At 48.2% G+C, this 13543-nt stretch overlaps 1 protein-coding gene across 1 annotated transcript in view; it reads right to left on the bottom strand.

Moving 5' to 3' along the window:
• Window positions 1-227: 227 nt before the first annotated feature.
• The window catches only part of VPS8 (vacuolar protein sorting 8 homolog (S. cerevisiae)), a 92831-nt gene continuing 79515 nt past the window's right edge, over window positions 228-13543 (bottom strand). Inside the window, exons 45-48 of the mRNA XM_009887385.1 lie at window positions 13052-13221; window positions 12245-12413; window positions 1102-1182; window positions 228-377 (exon numbers count right to left, since the gene is read on the bottom strand). Coding sequence (XP_009885687.1) covers window positions 228-377; window positions 1102-1182; window positions 12245-12413; window positions 13052-13221 — 570 coding nt within the window. The remainder of the gene's footprint in view (window positions 378-1101; window positions 1183-12244; window positions 12414-13051; window positions 13222-13543) is intronic.

A 13543-nucleotide genomic window follows, 5' to 3' on the forward strand; every position in this document is an offset into this window, starting at 1 on the left:
CTTTGCCCTCAGAGCCCACAGCTGCCAGCCAGCAGCCCCACAGCTGCCTTGGCAGCAGCAGAACTGGGATATCGCCCTCTGCTACAGACCCACCAGCGCCCAGCGAGACTCGACACAGCACAGAGGGTTCTGGGAAAGGCTGCGGGGGGGGGCTGGGGGGGGAAATACAGTGTTGCGATGGAAAAGCTTCCCAGCACCAAGACGTGAAACCAGCCAGGGCTGGAGGGCTAGTCTTCAGCCAGCGGAGGGGGGGCCAGGTGCAGCTGGAAGTTCTCGTTCTGGAAGACACTGCTGGTGGCCGGGTCACCGTGGGAAACACTGAGCAGCCCGTGCTTTTCACCGCCATGGCCGCGAGACAGTTCTGTCAGGAGGGCTAGCTGCAAGACAAAAAGCAGGGAGATGACTGGCAGCCTGAGCAGTCTGCTTAGCAGCACTTGTGCATGGTGCAGAAAGACATAGTGCTCGGAGGGGCTCACCTTCTTCTGCAACAATTAGAAAAACCTTAACCCATGTAAAGGAAAAGGGTATGTATCGTACATAGTGACCCTGTAGAGCTCAGTGCAGCACAATGGTCCTGAACTAAACAGCTTTCCAGGTGTCTTTAGGTTGTTTTAAAGTTACATAATTGAAAAACAATCCCAGAAAGAGCTGTAGGTGCCAACAACTGCAGCCGAAACAGGCAGGAGGCACAAGGGAAATGCAGAGGACAGAGGGAGCTGCGCTCTCCTTGGGACAACACGGGGGGCAGGAGGAGGGAGCCTTCCATGCGATCGCAGGAGCCACACAGTGTCCGGGAGGAGGGTTATTTGCAAATCTAAAAAGAATCCAAGCATCCTCACGCCGTGGACACTTTGCAGGCCCAGCCTCAATGCCAGAAGCATTTCCATGGTTTCACTGCCAGTGAATTCCCCAGCTCTGTCAGAGGCAGCATGGCTGCCTTGTGATGTGAAACAGCCAGCTCTACGCACACTGAACTGCCAGCACTAAATGAAACCCAAGTGAAAAGCCAAAGCCCACACTGCCAGTGCTAATATCTGGCTTGACAGCATGAAAAATACCCTTCACCAGTTTAAAACTGAAAGGAGAATGGGTGGTACGTACTCTGGAGGCTCCTCGGTTGAGTCGGCAGAGTTGGTCAAAAGCTTGGATTTGCTGAGGATCCAACAGAGACTCTGAACTTGCCTGATAAAGAGAGTGAAAAGGTTACAGAAACAACACAGAAAGATGTCAAATTCATATACACAGAAATTTATCCCTGCTCCTGTCCTTGGGCCTGGAGCAGCCGGTCTGCAGCCTGTTTGGGGGGCTTTTTTAGCCATCTTTCCTCTGGCTTGAAGCCACTGTGTGCACCTTAGTTTTGGCAAAAAAGAAGATCCTATTGTTGCACAAAGGACAGACTGTTGGGGGCTGTAGCTGATGGCAGGCAGACTAACAGTACTGTTACCTTTGGAGGAAGGGGGGGAAAAAAAAAGAAAGAAAAGAAAAAAGGAGAGGCAGAAAAAGAGAGAAAGAAAAGGGATGGGAAAACTCCCCCACAGCCAGCTGGGAAGAGAAGTAATGGGTCTCCGGGGACGAGCAGACTCTCCTGGGCTCTTCCCCAGGCAGCAGCAGCTCCCCCCAGCCCTTTTTCATCTCCTGATAAGTCTCCCCAGGCCCTGCTCAGCCGCCCTACTGGGTCCCAGCACAGCGCTGGCTGCAGCATGCTGTGAGCAGGCACAGATTGTGCGTGGCTACTATGGGGAATGATTACTGTGCCAATGATTATTATCTACTAATGGTGTCTCTCCTAAGGTCCGTTTTTTCCCCTAGTAGGATATTACAGACTAAAAGCCAGGAAATGAGGGGTGAAAAGGCAGGGGGAGAGGCAAGGTGACTCACACATCAGTGACAACCACTTTCCCTGAGTAACCGGACACAACAGGCATCGCGGTACTGCCCAGCAAGTGTCAACGTTTGCAGCGCATGAGCAAGTTGGGTACAAAGGTAAGTGTCACCCCAGCAGTGCTGAGGCAGTTATGGAGTGGTAGCCTGCAATAAGAGCATTAACGCAAGGAGGACTGCATATATACTCAAACTGCTTTAAAAGGCATCGTTTACATATCCCTGGGAGAGATGACAGAGCATTACAGATTCTGGTAGGTTTGTTCCATTTTAACACATCACAATGTTTCTATTTTGAATGTTTCTGCTCATATTCCAAAGCAAAAGCATCATCAAGAAACTACAACAGGAGCCAGGGAGAACAGCCTACCTCATGAGCAGCAATCTGGCATCTGTTGTCTCTGGGGATCTATTTTTAAGGGAACATTCAATGTTCATTCTCAAATATTTTCCCCAAAATACATTTCCCAAGGGCTATTAACCCAAAATGCTGCAGTCCTACCAGTGGGTACTGACTGAAGTTGCGTTTACTTTAAACTCTCTTTGGCAATGGCTCAAGCCCAACACGAAGAACTAGTATCGCTGCCTTCAAGGAGTGCGATCAACTGGAATTAAGGCAGAACTCCTGACCCCACGAAGGCAGAGGGGGCTTCAGTATTCCTCCAGAACCCGGGCTGTTCCCAGCCAGGCACAAGCCCGCTCTTCTCCGCGCGTACAGCTCCTGCCAGCAGTGAGGCCCTTCTCCCCAGGCAGGCATCCTCCTTTGGGGTTGCAGCACATGCCCAAAGTGGATGAGGAGCTGCAATCTGCAGTGGGTAAGGTCTGGGGCAGAAGGGACAACATTTTACTAGAGATCACGCGGTCTTAGTCTTTGACTCAATTTTTAATCACTGCCCAAGCAAAAAGGGAAACCCTGCTGGCAACTGTGCAATGAAAATCAACTGAAGCGAGCAGCCTTGAAAGAAAGTTCCTGTGGACAAAGCCCAGAGCACAAACACTGTGGGGGGACGGGTGTGCCACCACGCAGAGCACCAGCACTAGGACCAGCCTTGGCTGCCCCAGGCGACACAACGCTCCCTCCCAGCAGTAGCCCACCACCCCTCCACAGGCAGGGCCTGCGGCTCCACCCGAGAGCCGTGTTGTCCCCAGACCTCAGCAAAACTCCTGGTCTGGAAATGCTTTACCCGAACCCTTGGGTTTGTCTTCTCATCCTCTCCCACAGCACCTTTACCCATCCCTCTCTTCTGGCAGCTCCTCCATCACTTTTTCCCCTTTCGACTCGGCTCCGAGCAAAGCACAGCCAGGGCAGAATCTGGCCGCCCTCCCCTTCATCATGTGAATGTCCCAGAGACAGCTCAGAGCTGGTGAGCCCAGACGTGCTTTGGGGGAAGACACAGTGAACCCACCATGGGTTTCCTAAAGCCAGAATCATTCCATTACTGCTGAAGCCACTTGCATCTTGCCTTTGAGATGTTCATTAAACAGTCTGAGAAGAGAGGAACGTCCCGAGAGCAGATCACCTATGCTGGAAGCATGTGCCCAAACTCACTTCTTCCCCCTCCAAGATATTCTTTCTATTGTAAATAACTATTTGCTAATCACCAGTGAAGGAGCCAAATGTCCGTATTGCCTGCACACACAGCACAGGCTTTGAACCAGAGAGCCAGTGAGGGTCACGTATCCACAGCTGGCAGGTTGTACAGGCGCTCCCAAGGGACACGCAGGTCATTCTCACTTGGAAAAAAACAACAAAAAGCAAGGAAAAACTGTCCTCCACAGTTGCTGTGGCCACAGGCATTCAAGGACAAGGAAAATGCAATATAATTGGCCTCCTCTCTTCTGCTATCTCTCTACCACGCGTATTAACTATCAGTCAGACTGTTCTCCAGGCTGATGAGCTGAAATATTGCAGGCAATTCTTTCTGTTGTCATGGAAACAACTGCTGTCAGGCCTTTTCCTTTTTTAACCGTGTCACTAAAGGCATGTTTTCATTCAAGAACTACGGGGAGGCTCTCGGAGTCCAGCATCAGCGCTGAGGCATTAGTGGAATCCACTCGGCTCACTCCCTCACCCTCCAACACAGCTTCTGCCTCCAGTGCTACTGCTGAGCCAGCCAGCTCGTTATTGCCTCCATCAGTATGAAGCGGTTCAGCACCTCCAGGCCATTTGCAGCCAAATCCTTACACCCCTTCAGAAAGGCCTCAGACTAGACACAGAACCCAGGAGACACAGTTTATCCCCTTGAGGATCTGGACCAGCAAGGAGAAGAAAGGTTCCTTTTTGTTTTACAGTTCTCATGGGTCCCACCACTCTAATACTAATCTCCGTTGCGCATTTTGCTTGCACATATTCCACCCCCCTCTGGTAGATACCACACAGCCCTCCTAAGCCTGCAATTATCTTTAATTTAACAGCTACAAAATCCATCATCAGCTAGCGCCTAAGCAAAGCAGATCATACAGCAGTTGTAAGCAGAGGCACTGTTAATAGTCACACCAAGAGATCCATCTAAGCGCTGCCTCTCAGAGCCATACCTTCCACAAAAGATATTGCTGCATCGATTAGAGCATCAGAGCACCACATTGCCCCTCGGGGCTGCTCCGTAACTCGGGGCAGATGCAGCCAGAAGTCCTGAGGAAGGTTTTGGGATTCCTAGAACAAAAGGAACACCCACCTCCCTCATTTACAGAGCCGAATCCACACAGACACTGAGTCCACCTTCTGCCACTCCTCCCCTACAGCTGGACACTTATTTCACCATGGCTCAAGTAGCCTTACAAAAAGGTACCCAGATTCAGTTTTAATGGCAGCTGAGCCAATTCATGTAAAATTAAGTAAATCTGCTTCTTTTCTGCAGGATAGGGATCTGCTGTTTTCATGGTACTCCCAGGAACCTGGAACAATCAACCAAAAAGAAAGCAAGGCAGGCAGCTGCTCTGACCCAAAGTCACTAGGAATGACACTAACATTACAAAATTGTTAATGAACTTCAGAAAACCTCAGGACATTCCTCGCAGAACAAAAGCGTGCTGCTGCAGAACTCTGCAGAGCTACTGCAGAGTAATGCACCACTGCTACGGGACAGACGCAGACCGGCCGATCGCTGCGGAGGTAGAAACAGAGTCTTGCAAGTCACTCTGGGCAATGCGGCAAGTGGGGAAACTTTCGCTGGGAGGAAGTCCCAGAGCCACTGTAGCTGCGCTACGGCAGCAGAACGTGCTGCTTCAAGACCAGCCTCCACAGTGTTTCACCACTAACCTCCGCTGGCACGCGTAGGAGCAAAACCCCTGGCAGCAGGCCAGGCGCTGCCTGCTCCCGCTTGGATGCGGCGGCAGCCGGTACCACTGGGGCCGGCGGTGGCAGGCAAACCAGGACCTGCTGTCTGCGAGTAAACAGAAGCACTGACTCACCAAAGCCCATGGCAGAGCAGCCTTCCCTCAGCACTGCTACAGCAGAAGCAATCTGTCACACAGGTCTGCGCTACAGCTCCGTCCTCTGATCTCTTCAGGAGCAGAACAGGAAAGGCAGATGTCTCTCATTTCCAGTTGAACTTAGCTGAAGAAGCAAACCTCCCACTCGAGGCAAGGGAGAGGACAGGCTTATTTGTGCTCTAATAGACTCACTGCTGCTGCACCGTGAGACGCTGCAGTGATTGAGGAGAGAGGAGGAAGAACTGCCTGTATTTAATATCTAGAAACACATTGGCATACCTCCATTCTCCCTCTGCTAGCTGGTCTCTTTAGCAGCTCATACTTACACCAGGCACTGTTGGCATATTCCCTTGGACAGCCGCTGATGCCCTCAGCCAAAGGAGCAATAATGCTGTTCAGGATTAATTAGATAAACACAGAAACACATATCCTCACTGGACACTCTGGCCCAGCACATGAGACATTTATTTATAATGTAGCAGGCTTTGAGGGAAACATGGCAGCACATGGATTAAACATTACATAAAGACGATGCACAACAGGGCTGTGCTTGGGCTGATCTCAGTTCAGTGCCTGAACCCGAGAGGAAGGAAGCGTCAGGCCTGAGGGCAAATAATTCATTTCCTAAACATGAGTTAAGGAGGCTGCTAAACAGCATCCCACAATAGCCAGCCATGGAAGACTCAAGGGGTGTGGTGTTCTCTCAATGGCAGGAGTTTGGCGAGAGAAAGGGAAGGTAAACACATGTAGGAGAAGGAAGAAGTCCTACTTGGTGTAAGAAGGATTAGTGACACCCCCTCAGTGACCCCAAACCCTACAGAAAACCCAAGCGGACGCCTCTGCTATCTGTCCCTTTTGTAGCTCATGACACGCATGCAGCAATCTGTTACTGCTGCTTAAGAGGGAAGTTTATAACATGCTTAAGAACTACTCTGGTCCTGGGAGCTCAGCTGCAGCTGCCCAAGCCTGTCTATGCTCAATTCGCATATAAACCAACAAAACACACTGTTTTCATTGTGCAACGTGATGGTAAAAGGAATGGGGATGGAGGCAGGACATGGAAACTACAGTGTTCCATTTAAGGGATTTACAAAGGATGGATGCTCATCTGCCACCTGCATTTCTGAAAGCCACCCTCCAGGACAGCCAGTAACGCCCTCAGCTACAGCAAACGCCACTGAACCAGCCATAATTCCCTCATACCCTCCCACCTGAGGACTACAAACGGAACCAAAACCACAGCTTCTCCTATTTTGCTCCCCTCCTTCAGAGGAACATCGGAAGAAAGAAATCATCCACACACTTCTTAACTCGTTGGGGTTTTTTGGTCATTTCTCAGCTTGGAACAAGTCCAAACCCTGGAGGAGAGCAGCAGTCTCCCCCTCCAGCAGCAAGCACAACACCACAGGCAGAGGTTACTGGCAGCGCACCAATTCTCCAGCCTGCGCTGGGTCTGGAAAAGCAGCCTCTCCTAGCAGATGGAAAGTCACACGCTTTCTTTCCTGCCTGCGCTCCAAGGCGGATCTGCGAAGACAGACTGAAGGCTTGCAATTTCACAAGGAAGACATGTAATGAGCTGTGCCGGTGCCTTGGAGAGCAGATACACGACTGTCAAGCACTGCACTGAACTACACCTAACTACTGGCAACAGGGACTGGTGCAGTTTGTGGGAATATCAACAGGTTGCCACAGTCCAGCATCTGTCACCGTATTTAAATGAGTCTGTTCAACAGATCCTCCTAGATAGGAAATGTTTTATTAAAAGGGAGGAAAATTTTCATCAAACCGTAGGAATAGTTTCTTTGAAACTGAGATGTAAAGTAAAGCAAAGATTACCCACTGAAATTTTGCCATCTTTTCTCTTAACCAGGACACACCACTTCCCCAGCTGCTCCCAGGAGCACAGGGCAGCCACTCTCACTGGTCTTCGCTTTAGGCAGTTTGAAAGTCAGCTGTCTCTGCTACATGTTAGCCTCGCATGGGTCCTAGAGTACAAGACTTTGGATTGTAGGCAGTAAAAGGAATCTTCTGCCAGGCTACAGGTTGCTATAGATGAAGGTCAGGGGAAACAATTACGAAACAATTACAATTCAGTCTGATTTTCTCAAAAGAAACCACCCCAAAACCCAAACAAACAACCAAAGAATCTAACCCACCCACCCAGGATGAAAAGTCCAAGAAGAGAGTCAATTTTTATTTAAAAGCTGCTAAAGGATAATTATGGTTTTGAAATTAGTCTTTTTTAATTTGTATTTTGTTTCCAGTTTTAACTTTGGTGCCAGTCCTCCTCTAGCTGCTAGTTAAGATTCCCGCACTCAGTCGACTTTCTTACAAAATCCCTTTTGTTTCCAATACATTACAAGAAACCTTAACACAGATGTTCTGCTGATGAGAAGCCAATGGTACAAAGTGTCTCTGGACCCTTCCTCACATGGATTTCCAACGCATTGTTGCAGAAGTTAAGGAATCTACTACCAAAACCAACTCCACAGCTAAAGGAAATGGGTATTTTCTCAGTTAATACGTATGTGGGAATATTCTCAATGGAGGAGAATGCACAATCTTGTAACTGTATAAAATGCTAATTATCTGCTTGGTGTCATTTGGAAGAAGAAAAGTCACACCTGGATATTTTCAGAGTTATAAATTGATATTGCTGGGAGACAGGCTAACCACTGATGGGCACTGTTATACTGAAACCAGTAAAATTGGCTCTGTCTATTGATTGTTGGTCGTGTAACATTTGTCTAGCTCTAAAATAAGCTTTGGCAAAAAAAGAAAAAAAAAATGTCCTAAACCTTCCCTCTTACCCAATAGAAAGCACACAGACGTGCTGCAAAGGGACATTTGACATCTCAGTTAAGTGATACAGCGTGGTACCACCACCTCACAGGTGGGAGTGGGTCAGAAGCTCCGGGTTGGATGGAAGGCCACGTTGCGAAGAGGGACGCTGGTGGCAGGCTGCGGAACAGAGCTCAAAGGTAGAGTCTGACAAACTGGATTAACTGCGGATCACATTCATGGTCCGTCCTGGCGTGACTTGACAGGATTAAACTCCTGAATAAAACATATTTGCCATCTGGACAGCTCTAACAACGTCACCCTTAGAACTCACGGGCAGACTCAAACACAGCACAAGCAGAGCATGTCAGCTTAGAGGTTCACGGTGTTTCCTGCAGAGCTTATGGCCCGAGAGCCAAGGCTGTTCTTCGCCCCGATCCCTAGTATGTAGGCTGGCAGAATAAATGAAAAACACTAACTGGTTCACTATAACAAGGCAAATTAGTTTTGGAGATGAGTGACTAAGGTATCAGGACTATTTCACTTATGTATTTAGGCAGAAGCCCAGCTACTGTGATTTCCCCTAATATGCCTCAGTTAACGTCAAACACCACAGTGCAAAAAAGCACTGCAAGTTTTAAATTGAATTAAAAAAAAACCCACCACAAACATGAAGCTTTAATTTCTTTTAACACTAATTTACACTACAACATAAGGTAAGGAGGACAGGAAAGATGATCGGTTTAGACACAGAAGATTACCCTTGGGAAGACAGCAAGGTTTAGAGGATAACACAGAAAGCACAAACTTTTGGCAGCAAAACCAGAGCAAGAGCTCCTTTGCCCTTCTCTCGCTATTCCCCTTTAGTGGGGCGGACTGGCTCAAGCCCTCATCACAGCAGAGCTCCATTTAAATAAGCGCTATCACCAGATTCGATAACGGTTCAGTGCTAGCTTGTGGCATCTCTCCACCTCCCCCAGTTCCAAGGCGACTGCCACAGAAGCCATGCATGCAAAGCAGGGACAGAGAAAACGCTGTCTGTTGGGCTGTCGTTTCACATCTAAATCTCAACAACATTGCAAAATTCAAACTGACAGTCTTTGTTTCAGCAGAGCAGAATTGGTACTATGAAATGTACTCCAGATGCTCAGTGGCATTTCTCAATATGAATCTATTCCTAAGTCAAGGCTCGCTAAGAAAATAAATACCTAAACTGAAGATTTCACTATGGAAAAAACCCACACATTAGATTTTGCCAAGAGACAGACTAAGCTCTCGGTGTCTTCAAAGTGGTTGCAAAGAAAGAGCCTCCCCACAGATCTACACACAAAACGTGCTCGAAGCGTCGGCGCTGGCTCCCCCGGGTCTAGGGAAGGCAGGGCTGGAAGCTCAGCTGTGTTAGCGTAACCTCCCTCTGGGATTTGTTGTCCAGTGTTTGCAGAAACACCAGCTGTGGAACCAAGAGCAGATGACCAACCCAGACCTCCGGGTCTGCCCGGTGTCAGCGGGGTTGAGGGGAAACGCACAGAAGCCCTTTACCAGAGAACTGCAGCACCAAAAGGCTGAACAAACCTTGTGACAAACAGAAATTTCTGTGGCTGAGGTGGCACCAGAGACCAGTAACCACCGCTATATTTTGGACCCAGGCTGAGAAGGACCCTTGGGAACACCAGGACGTGGCTCAGGGTGGGGGGAGCCCTGCACACCTCCCCTTCAGTCCCTTTGCTTACCTGCACCTCCTCCTCCACGTGGCTGCTGGAGAAAACACACCTTTCAAACAGACCTCAAGTCTGCACACCCCAGTGTCGTGTTTTCATGCTTAATTCTGTGCTTAAATTTACTTGAGGCTGCAGGAGACCAAACCCTGCCGTACCGGCGCGCACCAGCCTGCCTGCAGCAAGCGCTGTGGTGCTTCAGGTCACCCTGCTCAGCCGTCTGCTTTTGGCTCCAGTGCAGCCAGGGAATGCGCGCGTCCATCTCTGCCACTTCGCATTCCCAGCACTCCCCCCAGAAGAAAAAGTTTGTTCTGTAACTCAGACTGCTGCCTGGCCAGACGAGTCGTTACCTCACAGGGTTAATTAACACTACTGACCCGCAATTGTTAAGCAAACTTCCTGTAGAAGCCAGAGATTTTAGTCTTTTGCCAAGTCTAAATATATTCAGTTTTTTAAAGATCTGACTGCGCAAGAGTTTAATCACATGCAAATACAACAGTTAAATATTATCATCTAAATATATGAGGAACCTCGCGAACTTGGAGAGGATCTGGGACAGCGGGAGGAGGAGGAGGAGGTGGCGGGGCTTGGAGCAGTGCTGTGATGAGGCAGATCCAAGCTGTGCAGGGCCGGCTGTGTGCGGAGCAGAAGCCATGGGCTGCTCTGCCAAGAGCACAGGACTGAAGCAGCAGGGACCCCTCCAGCACTCTCAGATGATCTGGCTGGGCCACTTTCTATAGCTAGCGCTAGGTGATCCGTGCTGGAACACCTTTTCTTCCCCATCCAGTCTCTCCTCATCTCCCTTTAAGCCTGGAGTCCCAGCCAGCCCCTCACTTCTGCACACGGCTCACTCAAAGGGCAGCATCTTTCTCTCCCCGTCCCGATCATTCCCATGTCATCTGGAGCGTTTTCTGCTGTTTCTGCTATGGGGTATGTCCAGACTGGTATTAGAGGGGTTCTCTGACTGACTAGCTCATGAGAAGCCCAAGCGATAACCACGTTGTAAAGCACTGCTATAAAATGATTAATGTAGTTTTAGTAGAGGCACTTTAACGATTAATGTAGTTTTGGTACTCAATTTTGCCTTTAGCTTTTAAAGTTAAACCTGGTCTGTCACACTCACTCGCACACGTTCCTTTGGCGTGGAAGCGCAGAGGGTAAAACACGGGGTTGTTGAATCTGCCTGGCTTCAGAGCCAGTATCCCCGTTTCACTGTAGCGGGACGGTACACAAAGTGACGAGCATTTGTAAGCAGACTGATTGGACCACAGCTGATTTACAATCTCCTGGGAAAGCTTTTCTTTCTGTCACCATATAAGCAACTAACACAATTTGACTGCAAAGATTGCATTGTGCTCCATACATGCCTCAGAGATTACTTCCCCCCCCAGGTCTCCCTTCAAGCAGGAAGCTGCTTTTTTTTTTGTTAATACAGAAGCTGATGGAAGTTGACTAATGCTGTTAGCTATCTTTTGATCGGAATTGATTTGGCAGAAATTGAAATAATCTGCTAGAAGAAAACTGAAGTACTACCATAAAAACATACTCCAAGATTGAATTACTTTGGTTTCAGAAGTGGAAAAACGCCACTTTGCATGCATCTGTGCGATGACAAATGCACAAAGTATCTCGAGGCATTTAGGAACAAACCCTCATCAGTGTCCGCCTTCAGAGGAACACAAGGCAGCAGAGTTCAGCTCCCCCTGGTGCAATATCCCTAAAAGGCATCCCAGCGAGCTACCTGCCATTTTTAGTTACAATCCACCATCCCACGCCAGGGAAGAGACAGAAGCATGCATATTGACACTGGACTTGTTTGAATTGGGGGTGGTGAAACTTCTTGCACACAAATGCTGGCAATGAATACAAACTAATTATCTGTTCTCTCGCCCAAATCCAGCTGCATCGGTTTTGTTTAGATGCAAGCTTCTTAAAACATTGTGCGAGCGCTTAGCAAGTCAAATAAATTCCAGATCTTTTACCCAGAGCCAGGTTATCTGTTAGGAAGGTAGAACGGAGGCTCCACAATCCAGCCACAAGGAACGTGCCAGCTTTTACTAAAAGTTTTATATAAACACACCTATAAATATTTTGAAAGGAACTGTCCCCAGTGGCCCATCCCAGACTCTCACAAACAAGACCAAGCGTTGGATGCCCCTAGCAGGCAGTCAGCTGCCAGCATCAGGCTTCCCCTCACACCGGCTAACAGTTCCCAAACCTTCCACATGAAGACATTTCCATTTCTTGCCCAGCTCTGTATACCCATGCCAAACCAAAATATAATTCATAAATGTGACCTGTTAGCTGCAGATACTGTTTGACAGTTACTGATCATGGGTTTGTCTGGAAGCAAAGTAGGACATGAGAACAAAGTGATGAAGTCTACAAGCAGTGCTCAAAGTTTACTTGGAGAGAAACCACCTCTCAAACCTTACCTGTGCCAAGGATGCTCCACTTCCTTTTTTTAGCTCTGACAAGTTCTCACTCAGTTTTCCTCCCTTGTTCCTTGAGTTGCATTTATAGCACATCCACCTCATCAGGCCTTTGGTTACCGTCCCACACTCTTTACTCAGCAGACACAGCGAATGGTACAAGTGGCCACAGCTGTGAAGAGAAGAGAATTCTGCTAGGTAACGCAGCCTGGCACCTCTACGCTTCAGAGGGGAAATCTCTGGTCAATGGAAAACAAGGCTGCTTATCTGCAAATACAGATCAGCAGTGTATATGCGCCCTTTGTACCTCCACACCCTCCAGTAGTATTTCAAGGCTTGCAAAAATAACACTTGATGCCTATTTGCCAATACAGTTACGGATCATAATACTATGGTAATAACGATCTTGTCTTGTTTTACACCCACCTAGTCACAGGCAGGGAAAGCGGAGATGCCAACAGAGTATGTAGTCAGGGCTGCAATAGATCCAAGATGTACAGGCAAAGAAAACCCCAGGTGCTGCAATTGCACAAACTGCAGTGCCAGGAGAGATGGCAGATAAACTGACAGCTTACTGAACTGCTCTCACAGAATTGTAATGCCGTTCTTTCCAGCCGAGACCGATCTGGCTGCATGCAAAGAAGGCTGGCTCTGATGGGTTTGATTAGCCAGCCCATTTACAGCACAAGGGAGCAGGAATACGTGCTCACAGGAATACATATGATTACCTGTGTAAGTCAGAGCTCTTTCTTTTTCTTTCTTTTCTTTAAAAAATACTAACACGATCACAGCTGTGACCCTTAACTTTACCTGAAAACAATGATTTCATCAGCACTTTCTTGCCTTCTTTTGTACTGCTGTAGGCAAATGCAGCAGTAATCCTGCTTTGGGGTAAGCCCTCTAGTGACAGATGCTCTTAGGTTACACAGGGACCAGTGGAGATCATGGTTTAAAAGATTCGTAGTTGTCTCCAAAAGGGTCTGTGTGGAAGACAATATATGAAATAACTAAGTCATTTTGTCATCTCCAGACTGCAGAAACTCCGTCCTGATCAATTCTTCATAACAAGCAGCTTAGCAGATTACTACAAGCAAAACCAACCCAATAAAATTGCTTCTCTAAGTTTTCTAGCAACTGCCCTCAAAATACTTATCCTGTCATCACATGTTAATGAATGCAATACCTTTTCACTCTTAAATAGATAAGTGCTTTATTGATTTTTGTCAAAAAGCATTAAGAGAGGCATGGTAGGCTCATTTTGTCATCTTCCATACCACACCCTCCTTTCCCCCGCCCCCCCCC

Source organism: Charadrius vociferus, unplaced genomic scaffold (genome assembly GCF_000708025.1).
Source record: "Charadrius vociferus isolate BGI_N301 unplaced genomic scaffold, ASM70802v2 scaffold406, whole genome shotgun sequence".
NCBI classification, from domain to species: Eukaryota; Metazoa; Chordata; class Aves; order Charadriiformes; family Charadriidae; genus Charadrius; species Charadrius vociferus.